The sequence below is a fragment of the Zootoca vivipara genome, chromosome 3 (assembly GCF_963506605.1).
Source record: "Zootoca vivipara chromosome 3, rZooViv1.1, whole genome shotgun sequence".
Lineage (NCBI taxonomy): Eukaryota > Metazoa > Chordata > Lepidosauria > Squamata > Lacertidae > Zootoca > Zootoca vivipara.
This window is the reverse complement of record NC_083278.1, coordinates 8411570-8427981: the sequence shown is the minus strand read 5'-3', so window position 1 is coordinate 8427981 and position 16412 is coordinate 8411570. Positions and strand designations below refer to the sequence as shown.

The 16412-nt window shown below is 44.0% G+C and overlaps 1 protein-coding gene and 1 long non-coding RNA gene across 4 annotated transcripts in view; one reads left to right on the top strand and one right to left on the bottom strand.

The window, feature by feature from the left end:
• The window catches only part of WDFY2 (WD repeat and FYVE domain containing 2), a 43843-nt gene extending 37128 nt beyond the window's left edge, over positions 1-6715 (bottom strand). Inside the window, exon 1 of the mRNA XM_060272374.1 lies at positions 6478-6715. Within this exon, the coding sequence (XP_060128357.1) occupies positions 6478-6620 (143 nt within the window). The 5' untranslated portion in view covers positions 6621-6715. The remainder of the gene's footprint in view (positions 1-6477) is intronic.
• A 402-nt stretch (positions 6716-7117) lies between these two features.
• On the top strand, positions 7118-16035 carry LOC132591876 (uncharacterized). Of its 3 annotated transcripts, XR_009557290.1 has the most exons (6): positions 7121-7292; positions 7687-7768; positions 8031-8104; positions 13131-13266; positions 13541-14064; positions 15600-16035. It is a non-coding gene; the product is annotated as an uncharacterized LOC132591876 (long non-coding RNA). The 3 variants fall into 3 exon arrangements; XR_009557289.1 differs by having other exon boundaries at positions 7118-7292; positions 13541-16035; XR_009557291.1 differs by lacking the exon at positions 7687-7768 and having other exon boundaries at positions 13541-16035.
• The last annotated feature ends 377 nt before the right edge of the window (positions 16036-16412 follow it).

The window sequence follows — 16412 nt, the reverse complement described above, 5'->3', positions numbered from 1 at the left end:
AACTGAAGAAGACCAAACCGAAACAGTATGATTACCTTGGATCACTGTCTTGCATGTTGTTATATTTTGCAAAGATAAAAATAGATATATTTCGCCCGTGGAATTGATCGACGTGTTGCCTCCTTTTTGTTGGACTACTGCAATGAGCTCTATGTGGGGCTACCTTTGAAGGTGACCCAGAAACTAAAACTAATCCAGAATGCGGTAGCTAGACTGGTGACTGGGAGCGGCTGCCGAGCCCACACAAAACTGGTCTCGAAAGACCTACATTGGCTCCCAGTACGTTTCCGAGCACAATTCAAAGTGTTGGTGCTGACCTTTAAAGCCCTAAACGGCCTAAGTCCAGTATACCTGAAGGAGCGTCTCCACCCCCATCGTTCTGCCCGGACACTGAGGTCCAGTGCCGAGGACCTTCTGGTGGTTGCCTCACTGTGAGAAGCCAAGTTACAGGGAACCAAGCAGAGGGCCTTCTCGGTAGTGGCACCCGCCCTGTGAAACACCCTCCCACCAGATGTCAAAGAAAAAAACAACTACCAGACTTTTAGAAGACATCTGAAGGCAGCCCTGTTTAGGCAAACTTTTAATGTTTAAAAGAATATTTTATTTTAATATTTTGTTGGAAGCCACCCAGAGTGGCTGGGAAAACCCATCCAGATGAATGGGGTATAAATAATAAATTATTATTATTATTATTATTATTAGTTATTGTTATTATGCACCACATCAGTCTTTCACATACCCAGGGATAATCATAAAAGGGATATATGAATAAATGGAGAAAGTTTGTTATGCACCTTGAGATATTTGTATAGGCTGGATTACAAATCAATTACTGAAATTTAAGAATGATACACCAATAGGTCAATTTCCAGAGAAAACAGGCCAATTTTTATTTAACTTATTAAGCATGTGAACACACATACTGTTTTTTCCGTGTTTAAGACGAGGTTTTTTTTTTTTACTAAATTACAATGCTTAAAATTTGGGGTCGTCTTATACATGGATAGTGCTGAGATGGGACATGTGACTGGTAGCTGCCGCAAGCAGGAGATTGTCGTCGGCATTAGGTGGGGTGAATGGTGGCTGCGGCAAGGTCTGCTGGCAATTTGCTGCTGCGGCAATTGGGCATGTGATTGTCGGCTGCTGGCGGTGAGCGGTCAAATGATTGTTGGCTTCGTGGATGCGTGTGACTGGCATTGGTAGTCAGGCGGGTGAGCGATTGTTGGCATTCCCTCAACAATCACCTTGAGCAGAGACATCACCTTCCTGACAAAGGCCCGTATAGATGAAGCTATGGTTTTCCCAGTAGTGATGTATGGAAGTGAGAGCTCGACCATAAAGAAGGCTGATCGCCGAAGAATTGATGCTTTTGAATTACGGTGCTGGAGGAGACTCTTGAGAGTCCCATGGACTGCAAGAAGATCATACCTATCCATTCTTAAGGAAATCAGCCCCGAGTGTTCACTGGAAGGACAGATCCTGAAGCTGAGGCTCCAATACTTTCGCCACCTCATGAGAAGAGAAGAATCATTGGAAAAGACCCTGATGTTGGGAAAGTTGGAGGGCACAAGGAGAAGGGGACAACAGAGGATGAGGTGGTGGACAGTGTTCTCGAAGCTACCAAAATAAGTCTGACCAAACTGCGGGAGGCAGTGGAAGACAAGAGAGCCTAGCGTGCTCTGGTCCATGGGGTCATGAAGAGTCTTGCCTGTGCTTCTTAGATCATATTTTGGCTCATAAAAGGATTTAATTCTACACTGGGCACAGAAATATCGCCTCATAACTATAGACCAATTCAGTTCCATGCAGCTCTGGAGAAAGAGTGATTATGGAGATCATTTTGTCACTGAAAACACTGATTGTTCTATGCATTTTTGGCTTACGTCAGCATAATACTGTCAACAGTTGAACACAAATCTGTTCTTTCACTGAGACATTCTAGAAGGGAAAAAGCTATTGGTTATAAGAAGAGTCTTGCTGTGTTGTTGTTTTTCTTAAAAAAAAGAAACCAGGAAATAAATTGAAATACAGTAATATAATGCCTTTACAAAATCTGTTCCCTAGGTGGAGAATCAAGACAGTTTTAGAAAACCAAATCACCAGATGATGTTGAAGTTACAGTCCTTTATTTGCACAAACATTTTTTTTAAAAGCTTGATCAGAAAACCTATGAAAGAACTAAAGAACTTGAACCCCCAAAATAAGCTTTGTTCTATTCCATATCTATTATCTCCTTTCCTGGGGTATGTTCTCTTCAAGGTCTATGATAGCTTTCTCTAATCAAATTGCCATACTTGGGTAATGCTAATAAATGTTATGAACCCAGGTTTGGACAACAGGACAAGCCAAGGATTTTGGTTTGTTGGTTGCAGAGACAGTGGAAGTGGGGACTTCTGAGCAAGTTAAACATAAACCATGGTTTATTGTGACATGCCAAAGCAGACGGTTTAAGATGTCACACAACAGAGAACTGACAAAACAAACATTACAACTCTGCCTTGGTTGTACTTGCAGAATAAAGTAATGCTGAAGGAAGAATAGAAAGGCATTCATTACCCCTAAGTTTAGCAAAGTTCCCCAATACAATTAGGGTTACTTAAGGTCATTAAAGAAGGTCCTAAAATTTTCACAAACTTGAAAATGATCAAATATTAGATTATACGCATATAACCCAGGGCCAGCAACCATATACACCTAAGTGACAAAACCTTCCTATTCAAGGCCAGTGACCATCACTGGGTCCTCCTGACCTAGTTAAGGCATCAAATTTTACTTCAGTTACATTCACAAGCAGCACCAAAGTGCAAAATACATTTCTGCAAATAGAGAAGCTGAATAGCAATATTCAATGCAACTGTAACCCAGACTAGGAAGAAGCATGTAGCAAACTGCTTCCATTCTCATGTAGGCCAAGGACGGCCAATGTATTGTACAGGCAGGGTGTGTGTGTCTGTGTACAAGCACCCTTGAACAAAAGCAGGAGGGGCCATATTGCTCCCCAACTCATCAGAAAAGCCATGTAATAAACCTGGATCTGAGTGACTTTCTCTCATGCTATGTTGCTACTCAATTCCTGATTCAGCAGTCTCATGGCAAGGCCACTCCCCAAAGCATAGCACAATTCACATGTGCTGGGATGTGCACCAAAATGGACTAGATTGAGGCATGCTTATCGAAAAGGTGAAACACTATTGCCCCTCAGGGCAGAGTCAGGACAGGCAACACAGTGTCTCCTTTTCATAGTTTCAGCCTTGCATAAATTTGGGCTTTATCTTACTAGCCTAGCAAAAAAAAAATCATTCCAAGAAAGATCCTTTAGAACCACATGATTCTTGAGTAGTAAAGACTCATCAAGCCCACATTCTTTGTAATTAAAATACCCACACCCAGCTACAAATCCAAACTTGACTGCTCAGCTGGGCAAAAAGTAGTCATCATGATATGGCATCTTGTTACTTAACCACCTGAGAGCAAGGCTTTGAATTAACATTATGAAAACAGAGCAGCACGCTCTCAGTGGACGGGGTTTCCTGAATCTGCAAATCTAAGAACCGACTGCCCAAAAGGCAGAACAGCAGCTGTACTACAGAGCTGTGAGTGTATCCCCAGACAGAACAAGCAGCCTATGAGAAAGGTGCATTATTTTCAAGTTTTGTGTATTAGGAAGGTACTGTGTGAAGCTCTAAGAGATCCTGTACCTCAAAAAAACAACACCCCAAGAGTTTGTGAACCTCTACACTACAAAACTTGTCTTAACTACAGACATCATGAAACATTAAAGGATTAGCGCAGTGACACAAAACTAGCATATGCCATTTGCAACTGAGCTTTTACATCTGTAACCACTGCTGAAAACGACCTACACATTATTTTGAAATATTGGGCTCGTAGACCCGAAATATATATTAGCCTGAGTAAGTGGTGCGTTTTTGTTTTCAATTCACAACAAACTTCTGTGGCTAATGCAGATTAAAGATAAAATGAGGTTGGTTTTTGACAGGCTGGGGTAATAGACTAAAATAAGAAAGCCAACCACAAGAATGTATTATTTCCCAGCAAACTTTCCAAATGAAAAGTTTTATTTTAATGTCTCAAATAGCAGACTGATTAGGAAGGTAATTTATAGATGCCTTTTGGTAAGTAATTAAATACCTGAGAAGATAGCAATTTTAACACCACAATAATGATAGCACCTCCAGAATGTGTTCAGCAATTGTGAAATCACCAGTCACCGGGCTGCCCAAATATTTAATGATAACACAACGCAAGCACATTGGTGCCCTGAAAAAAGACACTGATACGCAAAAAGAAACTATGCCTATAATTTTTTTAATTAAAGGGGGGTACTCACTATATCATATTACACTTCTGATGGAAAAGCCCCAGACAGATTATTACCTAACAGCTGAGTGAGCAGAGTTGCAGTTCAACTTCTAGGCTGAAAAAGAACTTTGTCATTTTGGCTAAGATTAATACACCACACAGGCCCTAGGGAGAGGCAGAGCTTTATCGGGAACTAGAAAGAGATCACAGGAGATAGTAAAATGAAGGGGTGGAGAGGCCAGAGGCAAGGTGGCGGGTGGAAGCATGCAGCAAGGCATGGACTGAAAAAAGAGGAACCCGGGAGAAGAGCTGGAAAGTGAGACTTCAGGAATAGCATAGAACGGACAGAGAAACAGGGGAAGAAGGCTCCAGCGAGACAAGGAACTTTTGAGAACATGACAAGCTGCATTGCACCATACCACAGACAACATTTCAAGTTGCAATCTCCAAGTTTCCACTTAGCTGACACATACATTTATCCTATCAGCAAAAAAAGAGAAGAGATGTATAACAGAGTTCTGAAGAAAGAATGACTGCTGGAGCTGGAGGAGAAAGTGCAAATGGTACCAAACCTCACAGTATAGCAGGCTTAGCAAGCGTCTGTCTCATCAACATTGCAAGTAGATGCATGAAAGTACAATTCGTCATCTACTACTTATTTTAAAAGAACACTGTTGGAAGAGGGCTGTTTTAAGTAAAGAATGAGCAGGGAAAGCCCTCCACCCTCCATCTGCAGTAACAGATTCCTCCCTCTCAAGCTATTTCCAGTTTGTTTCCACACTCTACCCTCACAAACATGGGTTCAGCACTGCACAGAGGGGGAAGCAGTTGGGGCTGGAAAGGAATGGAGAAGTGGCAGGCAGAGAAAGGCTAAAGCAGCCCTCACACTGCAGCTTTTTCCTAAACTGGCCCATCTCAAGCCGCTTTTTTCCCATTTTAAAGGTGATCAGGGCCTTGTTATGTATCCACATCCAATGGTAATTCGATCCTGACAAAACTACAACAACAAACAGTTATGAAGAAAAGGAAGTTTGCCTGTTGTGGCTTCTGGGACTGCAGTACTCAGCAACCTAGGAAGGGCAATGCAAGCCATCAGACAATGTGCGAAGGTGGTGAGATTAAATGTCACGTATTGATTTGAACCAGCCAGCCAACTGCTTGGCTGCAGGTTTCTAGGGGGAGTATTATTGCTGTGCTAGAAGACAAGATACGCAAGCAGGTAAACCAATACTGTACCATTTTTTGCTTCTGTGTTGCACCTCTGAGGAGAACCTGCAAGCCTTTCAACTTTCCTGGGAGTCCATATCAAAAATACCCAAGAATAGAAGAGCTCAGTCAAGAATAGAATCCAAATGGATCTTCTCAATTTTGCACCCCCTTCGCTTGGCGCTCTGTGCAAGGCAACAGCCTGAACCACCCTCAATCTGGAGCTGCCCCCCACATACCAAGCTGCCTTATATGGAGTCAAACGACTAAACTCCCCAGCAGCAATGGCTCCCCAGGGATGAAGATGGGAGCTTGGCCCACACTCAATACTGTACCAGCTTCTGAACCTGAGCTGAAGCGCTCTGCATGGAAAGCAGGCACTCCATCCACAGAACCTGGTTTACAGCGCAGGACCACGGGGTGCAAAAACTGTGCCTCTCCCCTCTTCCTCAAAGTAGTTAAGAAGCCACCTGCCCACACGACCAGCGCAGTTGCAATGGGGGCAGCAAAGCAAGGCTTGAGGATAGAGTGCGAGAGGCAGGGGGCGTCCCAAATGGTAGGGTCTCGTCGCGGGAAGAATCCAGCCGCTGGTGGGGGCCGTTACAGCAGAACAGACCCGACCCATATTTTTTGGGGGGGGTAGTCACTGGCAGAGAGCCAAAGGGACCCAAAGCAAACATCTTGAGTTTCTTGTCCATGGTCTCTCGGGGGGTATGCTGACCCCCCTCCTTGCCAAGGGTGCCTAGGGGCGCCTCTGCGTGGCCCCGACAGAGGCGAGGCGCCTCTGGAACGGGCTGCCTCATGAAGCGCTGCCGCCTCGGACGGAGCCCGGCTGTGGCCCCTGCTGCGGCCAGGAGCCTCCCGCCTCTCCGGGAGAAGCGCGCCCTGGGGCCGCTCCGGGAGCCTGACGCCCTCGGCCCCGACGCCCTGCGCCGAGTCCCTGCTCACCTGTCCTCCGAGACGCTGAGGAAGCCGTCCTCCTTGGGCACCAGGGCCGCCATGGTCACGGCGTGGTCCGGAGAGCCGTCCACCTGGCCGAGCAGCAGTGGCCGGCGGCGGAGCGGGGACGAAGGAAGTGCCGGCGCCGCCATAAGAGGACCAAAGGGCGTAGAAAGCCAAGCCGGATTCCTCCCGCAGATGCAGCTGCTTCGGGAACCAGGAGCCTCCCCTACACCGACCAACGCCACGCATGCGCGCTGCGACGGAGGCGGAGGACGCAGAGGGGAGGGGCGGCGCCCAAGGGAGGCGGGGCTAAGGGCTTTTCAACGCCACCACCGGCTCCCGAGCGCCTCTTTGAAGCACATTTGGAGTCCGTTTCTCCCGCTTAAAGAATTCCGGGTGCTGCTGCTGAGAATTGTAGCTCCTCCCCTCTTCGCCCGAGTTCTCCGTTGCAGCGCGCATGCGTGGCCGGGCCGGACCGGGTCGGCTCCTGGTTCCCGAAGCAGCAGCATCTGCGGGAGGAATCCAGCTTGGCTCTCTCCGCCCCTTGGTCCCCCTATGGCAGTGGCAGTGAGGGCCAAACTTGGCCCTCCAGCTGCTTTGGGACTACAACTCCCATCATCCCTAGCTAACAGGACCAGTAGTCAGGGATGATGGGAATTGTAGTCCCAAAACAGCTGGAGGGCCAAGTTTGGCCATCACTGCCCTATGGTGTCCCCGGCGCTTCCCTCTTCCCCGCTCCTGCTGGGCCAGGTGGAGTCTGGCTCTCCGAACCCCGCCGTTACCCGGGCGGCTCTGGTGTTTCCTCGTCGTCTCGGAGGAAGGTGAGCCGGAGGGACGGGGCGCACGCAGGGCAAAAGCGGCCCCAGGGGAGGCGCGCTTCTCCCGGGACACGCTCCAGGGAGCCCGAGGGGGACGGAGACTCCGTCAGAGGCAGCGCTTCAGAGGCGGCTTCCAGGGGCGCCACCTCGGCCGGGGGAGGGTGGGCTGTCTTGGCTCCCTTGGCCAGGACACCTGGGATCAGCATCGCCCCCCCCCCGACCATGGGCAAGACACTCAAGATGTTGGCTTTGGGCCCTCTTTGGCTCTCTCCCCGCCCTCCCAGTCAGAGGGGTCTGGTCTGTTCTGCTGCCCCCCGGCTGTTGTAACGGCCCCCACCAACGGCTGGATTCTTCCCCATTCTAAAGCGCTGCTTTGGTGCCTTCCTTGCAACTGCAGATTTTGAGGTTCATGGGAACTTCAGGGGAAAGAAGCAGTAACTTTGCGTGAGAGGAAGTCTGTTCTGGATACAACTCTTAAGGTACTTTTGATTTATGACCTTCTGAAACTGGCAAAAGTAATTCCCTATTGAGAATCAGGAGCTTTGATCCTGCCTGGGATACCAATCCTCCCTTACCAATATTGTTTGGTGTATTTTCTCTGCATCTTGAAGTTGTGCTTAGCTCTAATTTATTTTCCTACACACCATCCCATCTGCCCCTGTCTCCCACACTGTAATAAAGCTGCCTTGATTTTCCTTTGAACAGTAAAGGTCTTATGTTCAACAATATGTTCGTTTTCAGCTCCGTGTTCGTGCATGTGCATTAACCCAGAAACAAGGAGGCTGTCTGTCGGTCTAGATAACGGCACAATCTCAGTAAGTACACATGATAAGATTTCTAGTTAAGATGTGCCCCCATCCACTCCCAAAGCAGGCCTATGTGTTCTGAGAATTTCTTTTTGAGCATTTGATTAAATGGCAGATGAATGGAGCTGAAATCTATGGTACAGGAAATGGCAAGTTGCAAGCAGATTTTATTCCTGCATTCAGTAGCACTCACATAACTAGGGGACCTTGATCAGGGGGCTTGGATCCCATGGACAGCATTTCTATAATCATGAGTAAGACATTTAAATATTAATTTATTTTATTTATTAAATTTCTGTACTGTCCTGCATCTGAAGATCACAAGGCGGTTTACAGTATATCAAGGGTGGTGTTCTGAGAAAACTCCTGATTTTTTTCATACTCTATTTACTAGGTATATGGATTTGTACAGTGCCAAGAGTTCAGAGATAGGTTTGTGCAAAGAATTAGAAGCCTGCCCCGTGGACGGAAATTCCTAGCTGAAGCACTGTTCAGTAATGCTAGTTTTCTTTTCTTTTTTTAATTTTAAAATAATCTTTATTGAAATTCCGATCAAAAGCATACAACTAAAATACATACAAACAATAAATCATAAAGTATATAACCAAAGAAATTATACATTTCATGTCTCCTAACATACTGCTAACATTTACTAATAAGGATCTAAATCAAATACCTAATACAATTCATCTTGTCATAACCATGAACGATGTAATAACCTCTATTAATTACGAATGATTCTTACCTATATTGACTTCCACTTGTCTTCCTCCCAGGTTAATCTTTTTACCCACCATTGTACTGCTTTCTTTTACTTTTCATCTTGGGATCTTTACAGAATATTGGAAATAAACCCAAGCTTTGTTACGGTAGATAGTCTCCAAATTTTTCCCAATTATTTTTGAATACTCCCCCCCTCTAATTGAATTTGTTAATTTGGCCAGTTCAATATAACTGATCACCTTTTCTTCCCATTCTCTGATAGTAGGGATTTCTTTTTTCCAATTTTTGGCAATTAGAATCCTCGCCGCTGCCACTGCGTAGAGGAATACCTTTTTCATCTTGTTTACTTATATCTTCCTCTACCATTCCCAGTAGAAAAGACTCCGGTTTTTTTTTAAATATTTTATTTGAATATTATTTTTAATTCCTCTAATATTTCCTTCCAAAATGGTTTTATTTTTTCACAATGCCACCAAATATGAATAAAGGTCCCCACCTCCTTATGACATCTCCAGCAGCAATTGTCCTTGGTCTTATACATTTTATGGATCTTCACTGGCGTCAAATACCATTTATAAAACATCTTAATCATGTTTTCTCTAATTCCTTCTGACGCTGTAAACCTCCATGATGTTTTCCATAATCTCTCCCATTTTTCCATTTGTATAGATTTCCCCAAGTCAATTGCCCATTTTATCATTGTCTCTTTCACCATTTCATCCTTTACCTCCCACTCCAAAAGTGTATTGTACATTTTGGAGATAATTTTCCGGTTACTTTGTAATAAATTTATATCCAATAAGGAGGGTTCAATTCTAAATCCTTTCTTTTTATCTTCATTAAATCTACTGCAAATTTGGTGATATTGGAGCCATCCTGTTAGATACTGTTTAATATCTTCAAAAAATTTACTTTAAATTCTCCCTGATTTCCCTCTATTAGATCTTTATATTTTTCCCAATTTCCATCCGAATTTAATTTCTTTGTTGTAATTATCTTTACTGGTGATAACCATTTTGGAGTTTTGGGTTCCAATAAACGTCTATGTTTCTCCCACACTTTCAATATTGATTTCTTGATAATATGTGTATTGAAGCCTGCCCCGTGGACAGAAATTCCTAGCTGTAGCACTGTTCAGTAATGGTTCTGTAATTCTGTAATGCTAGTTTTCAAAGGCGCTGTTAAGAGTTGGAGAAAGTGCAAGCTCTTCAAATTCCATTCTTGCCAGCTCATTTATTGTGAGCTGCGTCTTCTTGCCAGGGTTAGGAATGCTCATCCATTGCCATCCTTCCTGTTGCACAAATCTGAGGGCCAGTAATGTGGGGTTTTTCCTATGCAGATTAGGGCAATTTACATAGGATAATTTACACAATAAAACTTGCTGGTGCCTTAGAGGAGTGGGAAGCCTTTGGCAATCCAGATGTTGCCAAAATACTTCTCCCATCAACCCTAGCCAGCTTGGCTAAATAGAAACATCTAGTAGGCCAGAGGTTCCCCATCCCTGCCCTAGAGAGTGATCTTATTTAGTGTGTCTATTTTACTAGTTTTTAATAAGCAAAACTGAATGGTGAAATTGCTAAGCTTGCCTAATGCAGTATTTGCAGTTTGCATCCATTCATTGTTACTAATGAACTTGTGAAACCAAAATCTTTCCATGGGGAAAAATTAAGCACTAGACATCGCTGCTGAAGGGCACGTTTTTCTCCTCATCTTGAGGCTGGTAGTGCTAGCTGTCCTTTTGTTCATGGGCTACTTTCAGTTGGGAATATCAAAATATATCCAGAAGGCGCTGTGTAGCTGCGTCTTCACTTTTGCTTTCTGTTCCCCCTTACCTAAGGCCCCTGTAGCTGCCACATGGGCATTTTCCTGCCTCTGACCTTTTGCTTGTGTGCGGCAGACTACACTGAGTTAGAGGAAAACGGAAATGACCTCCTGACCTATTTTGCCGCAGTCCTCGCAAATAATGAGGCATTTAGCAGTACAGTGCTACCTTGGTTTAAGTACACAATTGGTTCCGGAAGTCTGTACTTAACCTGAAGCGTACTTAACCTGAGACGAACTTTCCCATTGAAAGTAATGGAAAGTGGATTAATCCGTTCCAGATAGGTCCGCGGAGTACTCAACCTGAAGCTTACTTAACCCGAAGTATGAGTGTAATTGGTTCTGGAAGTCAGTACTTAACCTGAAGCGAACTTAACCTGAAACAAACTTTCCCATTGAAAGTAATGGAAAGTGGATTAATCCGTTCCAGACAGGTCCGTGGAGTACTTAAACTGAAAGTACTCAAACCGAAGCGTACTTAAACCGAGGTATGACTGTACTTGCAAACACCAGGGTAGGGAATAGTGGAGAAATGTAGGAGAGTTTGAAGTTATCTGACCCCGGAGCTGTCTGAAGGCAATCCTGTACAGGGAAGGGTTTTTTTAAAAAAAATGTTTAATGATTTTTATATATATGGTGGAAGCTGTCCAGAGTGACTGGGGCAACCCAGTAAGATGTGTGGGGTATAAATAGGGAAATTATCATTATGGAATGGAAAGTCCCTATTTTCATCAGATAAATGTTGGAGGGTACGATTTTTAAACAATTAACATGTTAAAACTACCATTATAAACCTTTAAAACATCAAAACAAAAACAAAAAACTTCAGCCCGTTAAATTTCCTAAAACTGTTATCTCAGAAAGCCACCAAGGAGGGGCCAGTAGGGGAGGGTACTCTCAAGGCAGAGATACTGAAACCACCTGCACCAAATCCCAGATTTCAAATGAAGTATAAAAACGAATGTGCCGCGGGAACTTTTGTTGCCGAGGACTGTGTAGGCTGAATCCTGATGTTCACAGTGCCATTTCCTGTGTGCACTCACTGTTTTCAGTGCTGGGTTTTTAATCCTTGTTCAATGGACATACAGAATGCCTATGTATCCTGTTCTAAAATCCAACTGTTTGATATGGTTTCTCAAACGGATTGGAGTCCTTAAGCCTCAAGTCAAGGTGTGAACAACAGTTGCATAAGGCAAAGACATCCCTGGCCTGTCAATGTCCCCATGTGCAAGCGCAAACAGAAACATATCTGACATTAAGGAAACCATGCTGATGTGAACAGCTAGTGGGAAAGAGCTGTGAAACACACTGGGGTGGATGGGGAACCTTGACTGAACTCTCAGACATTAAGGTTTAAACACCCTAATACTTGGGGGTAACCAATGTGGTGCCTTCCAGATGTTAGTGGAGGAAAACTCCTTTAATCCCTGACCATTGGCCATGATGGCTGGAACTGCTGGGAGTTGTGTAGCCCAGCAAGATGTGGCAGCCATTGTGCACAAGTTCCAGAGGTGTCTACTGGATCATGTGTGTGGCATTTTTAATGATGTGTGAATGACACAACTCTTCTCTTTGTCTCCCTCACTGTGCCACACACATTTTAAAAAACTTTCTTGATGTACCACCCAAGCATGGGATTGCTCTTAGAGCCCCCCAACACGTGGCAAACTTGAGTAAAGCTAGCTCTCCCCTTTCTTGACAGCAGTGTCATGTTCCTTATACCACAATCTCAAGCATGCTCACTAAGAACTAATTTCTACTGGGGCCAGAAAAGGTTACAGTACTCCCAAGTAGAGCCATTTAGGAGGCTCAGGCCCACAGGTCCACTTTCGTGCGCAGAAGGCTTCTTTCTGTGTGAGAAAAGACAAAAAGGACATTGTGTCTATGTATGTATTTATTTACACAGGACTTTTGTCTATATAATTCTAAGCACCATATCATGGGTTCCCTGGTGGTCCCCCATCTGGGCACCTCAGCAGACCGGCCAAGTATCCCTATTTTCAAGGGACAGTCCTAGGTTTACAGAAGCCATCCCATTTTCATGGGAGAAATGTTGGATTGTATAAGACAGGAATAGGAGATAGCTAGTGCTCAGTAGGTGCAGGAACAACTACAGCTGGAATCCAAAGGAATGGGCACATTTTGCATATTTATAAAAAGTGGAACATGGAAGAAAAGTCATATGAGAAAACTTAGTACAGTAGTGTCACTTAATAGGAGCAGTGCTTGTGGCTGCTAGTTTTCTCAGGGCCCAGGTTGTTGGGTCACGAGTTTCATTGTGACACCTCCCTCTGCTGGCTCATTGGTACCAGAGCTCTAGAAGGCCTGGGGATCTCCTATGCTTGGATCATTCTGTGCTTGTGAGAGAAGGGGGAAGACATGTAAGTAGGATTTCTTTCAGCATCTAAATTCTTTGATGATAGAGAATTCATCTAGCATAGAGGTGTTAGAGAGCACTAACTGTGAGACCCATTTCCTCTTTCTTTTCTAGGCTTTCCAGACTCAGAAAAGTGTTTTCCTGACTGGGGAGAAAGAATAGAATTTTCCCTCTCCCAGAGACCTCCCCCTTGCCCACCCCCTCACCCTCGGCATCCCCCTCTGGACCCCTTTTTGAGAGGACACAAAAGGTAAGACAAGTTCAGCATATAGATGTTGATTTCAGAATAATATTAGTCCCTAAGGCAGTGTTTCTCAACCAGTGTGCCTCCAGATGTTTTGGGACTACAACTCCCATCATTCCTGACCACTGGTCTTGCTAGCTAGGGATGATGGGAGTTGTAGTCCCAAAACATCTGGAGGCACACTGGTTGAGAAACACTGCCCTAAGGTCTCTCTGTAACTGAGGCCAATTTTGAGGTTCAGAAAAATAAACATATCACATGTGGCTCTGTTTCCCTGTAGGTTCTGCACACCTCCTCCCTTCCTCATGTGGAGAAAGATGGCGGAAGAGCTCCTTCATTGGAGGAGCTCAAGAAAGCCCCAAGACAACATGAAGGTATTTCCAAGAATATTTTCACTGTATATAAGAAAGTCTCTCTAACTGCCAGCCTTCTCTTCTTTTCCTTTCAGAAGAGCTCATCGTTGAAGATCTAGAGGAAGGGTCAGCAACGTTTTTCATCCCTCAGACCATGTGGTCTCTGTCTGAGGCCTATTTTGAGGTTTAGATAAATAATCTTATCGCATGTGGCCCTTTGTTTCCCTGTAGAGCTGCCCCTCTGATGGAGAACAAAAGGAAACATGAAGGTAATGCTTATTTCCATGTCCATGTTCAGAAACTTCCTGCTGTGGTCCAACAGCTTGAGAAGAAAATAAGAGCTCCACCACGGAATGAACCTCGCCATATCCCCAGTGAGCGTATCTCTTTCTTTGGGCACAAGGGAGAACAGTGGCCCAACTGCAGCATGCTCTGAGATACAGCACTCATGGTAAGGCAACCTTCTGAGAAACAGCTTTTCGGTGAGCAGTGCATGCTGTTGTGAACTTCACCTTACAGCTGTCCAAGAAATCCTGTCCTGGGGAAAAGCATATAAAAACAAAACAAATCATACTTACTTGTGAGTATGCTTCACAAGGATGCTCTTTCCATGCTCTTTACTTCAATGGGCTTTACATGTGCATGCTACACCTTGAAAGTACATTAATATTTCCCTCAAAGGATTCTGGGCACTGTAGTTTACTCCTCACATAGTTGCCATTCCCAGCAACCCTTAACAAGATTCTGTAAATGCACATGGAGCCATGTATTGGTGTGTACACTTTGGCTCTTTGTTGAAATCAGTTAGTCACAGCTAAGTCTCATTGATATATGTAAGTGTGGCTAATTTACAGCATAATCCCATACATGTCTACTCAGAAGCAAGTCCTGTTAACTTCAATGGGGGTTGCTCCCAAATAAAGTGGGTACAGGATTGCAGATCCTGCCCCCCAACATAAATCCTGGCTCTCCCCATGAGCAGGAGGTCCGAAGGGTGCATTAGATATTTAGGAGGAACACTACATCATTTCAAACTATTATTCATTCCCTGAAATAAGTCTTCTAACTTTAGTTAGCCTAACTGGACTGCAGCTCAGATAAATGAATGGTTTCCCACAAGCACTGGAGGTAAAGTGACAATGCAGAACTTTAGCCCCAGGACTTTGAGATGTAAACTTTACTAAACAGACTGCAGGACACCTTCTTTCTGGAACCCAGGTTGATAAGAAGCACATGGGGAGACATTGCAAGAAAAGGGAAGAGCTGCTATTACGGTAGGAACATGAGAAGCTGCCTTTACTGAGTCAGACCATTGGTCCATTTAGCTCAGTATTGTCTGCACTGGTCGGCAGCCCCTTTCCATGGTTCTAGGCAGGATTCTCTCCCACCTGGAGATGTCAGGGGCTGAACCTGGGAGCTTCCGAATGCAAGCAGATGCTGTTCTGCTGACCTTTCCTTTTTATTATTTGAACTATTTATATAATCAGGTTCTTGGACCGTTAACAAGGATAAAAACACACGAAAAAATTACATATAAGGAATGCTCAAAGTTCGAAAGGGAATTGCTTATATATATATATATGTACCCTTTCCCCCATCACCTTACCAAATAAATTGATTGTATTTCCCTTTTCACAGCAGGTTAAGAGGAATGCCCATACAAAACCATTTTCTTCCTTTTATTATTGCTGTTGTTAATTAAATTTTTATACCACCCTTAATCTGTATTTCTCAGGGTGGTTCCTTGATTAGCAGTTCCTCATTCTATTAACCCAATTATATAGTTATATAATTTTTGTCTAGAAGTGAAGGCTGCTAATGAACATCTTTCCCATTCCCACTTTCCATATGTGACTGACTTTCATTAAACATCTCTACATCCCCTCCCCACCCTGTTCTATACAAATAATTAAATTTAAGTTACATCAGTATGAGCATTTATAAAATGAAGTTGAAGAAACCAATAATTTCTCTTTTTTTTTACAGGTTCAGCCCTGTTTATAGGAAGACTTACAAATCCTATAGAGTAAACTTGTCCTATCCACGCTTCCATGTATCTGCATTCCCATAAAATCATAAAGCATTAATAGGACGCTTTAAGTCTTGTGACTATCAAGAGGAAGTTATGTGAAACTTATGACTGTAAATAAAAAGATGCTTTTTGCCATTTCTGTGGTGGTTCTCTTCTGTTATAGCAGTTATAAACTTCTGAAAAATGCCTTTGGGCTCTTGCATTCGAATCCTACTTGTGGGTCTCCCACAGGCATTTGGTTGGCTGCATTTGTTCTTGGGAATGACAAAACTCCTCCTTCCACCTTAGAGATATATGAAAGAGAGAGAGAGAGCTCTATATAAGTGCACACTTCCGGTTCTGATCAGAAACTTCCAAATGCAAGTTAAGAATGGTAAGGAAACATGGGAGAAATGCCAATAAATCAGGGGAGGTTTACAATCTCTTTCTGCATTGCTCTACACTGCACTGCGGTGATATACAGAGTGATGTTCACGACAAGAGCCTGCTTCCGCTCTGGTTGCTTGAATGGAATTGTGAAGATTCTTATTTTCAGAAAATGATTTTACATGTTCCCTCCCTGCTGCCACAAAGTTCCTGCATTGCAGGGGGTTGGACTAGATGACCCTGGGGTACCTTCCAATTCTACAGTTCTATGATTCATTGCTGCATCTTCTTGTATTGCACCTCCACTTACTGTGAGGTATTTCAGTGAAGTTATACCAGGACTGCTCTCCCCTGGGAGCTTCCTTATACACTTAAGGCACCAGATGAAAACATTTCTCTTT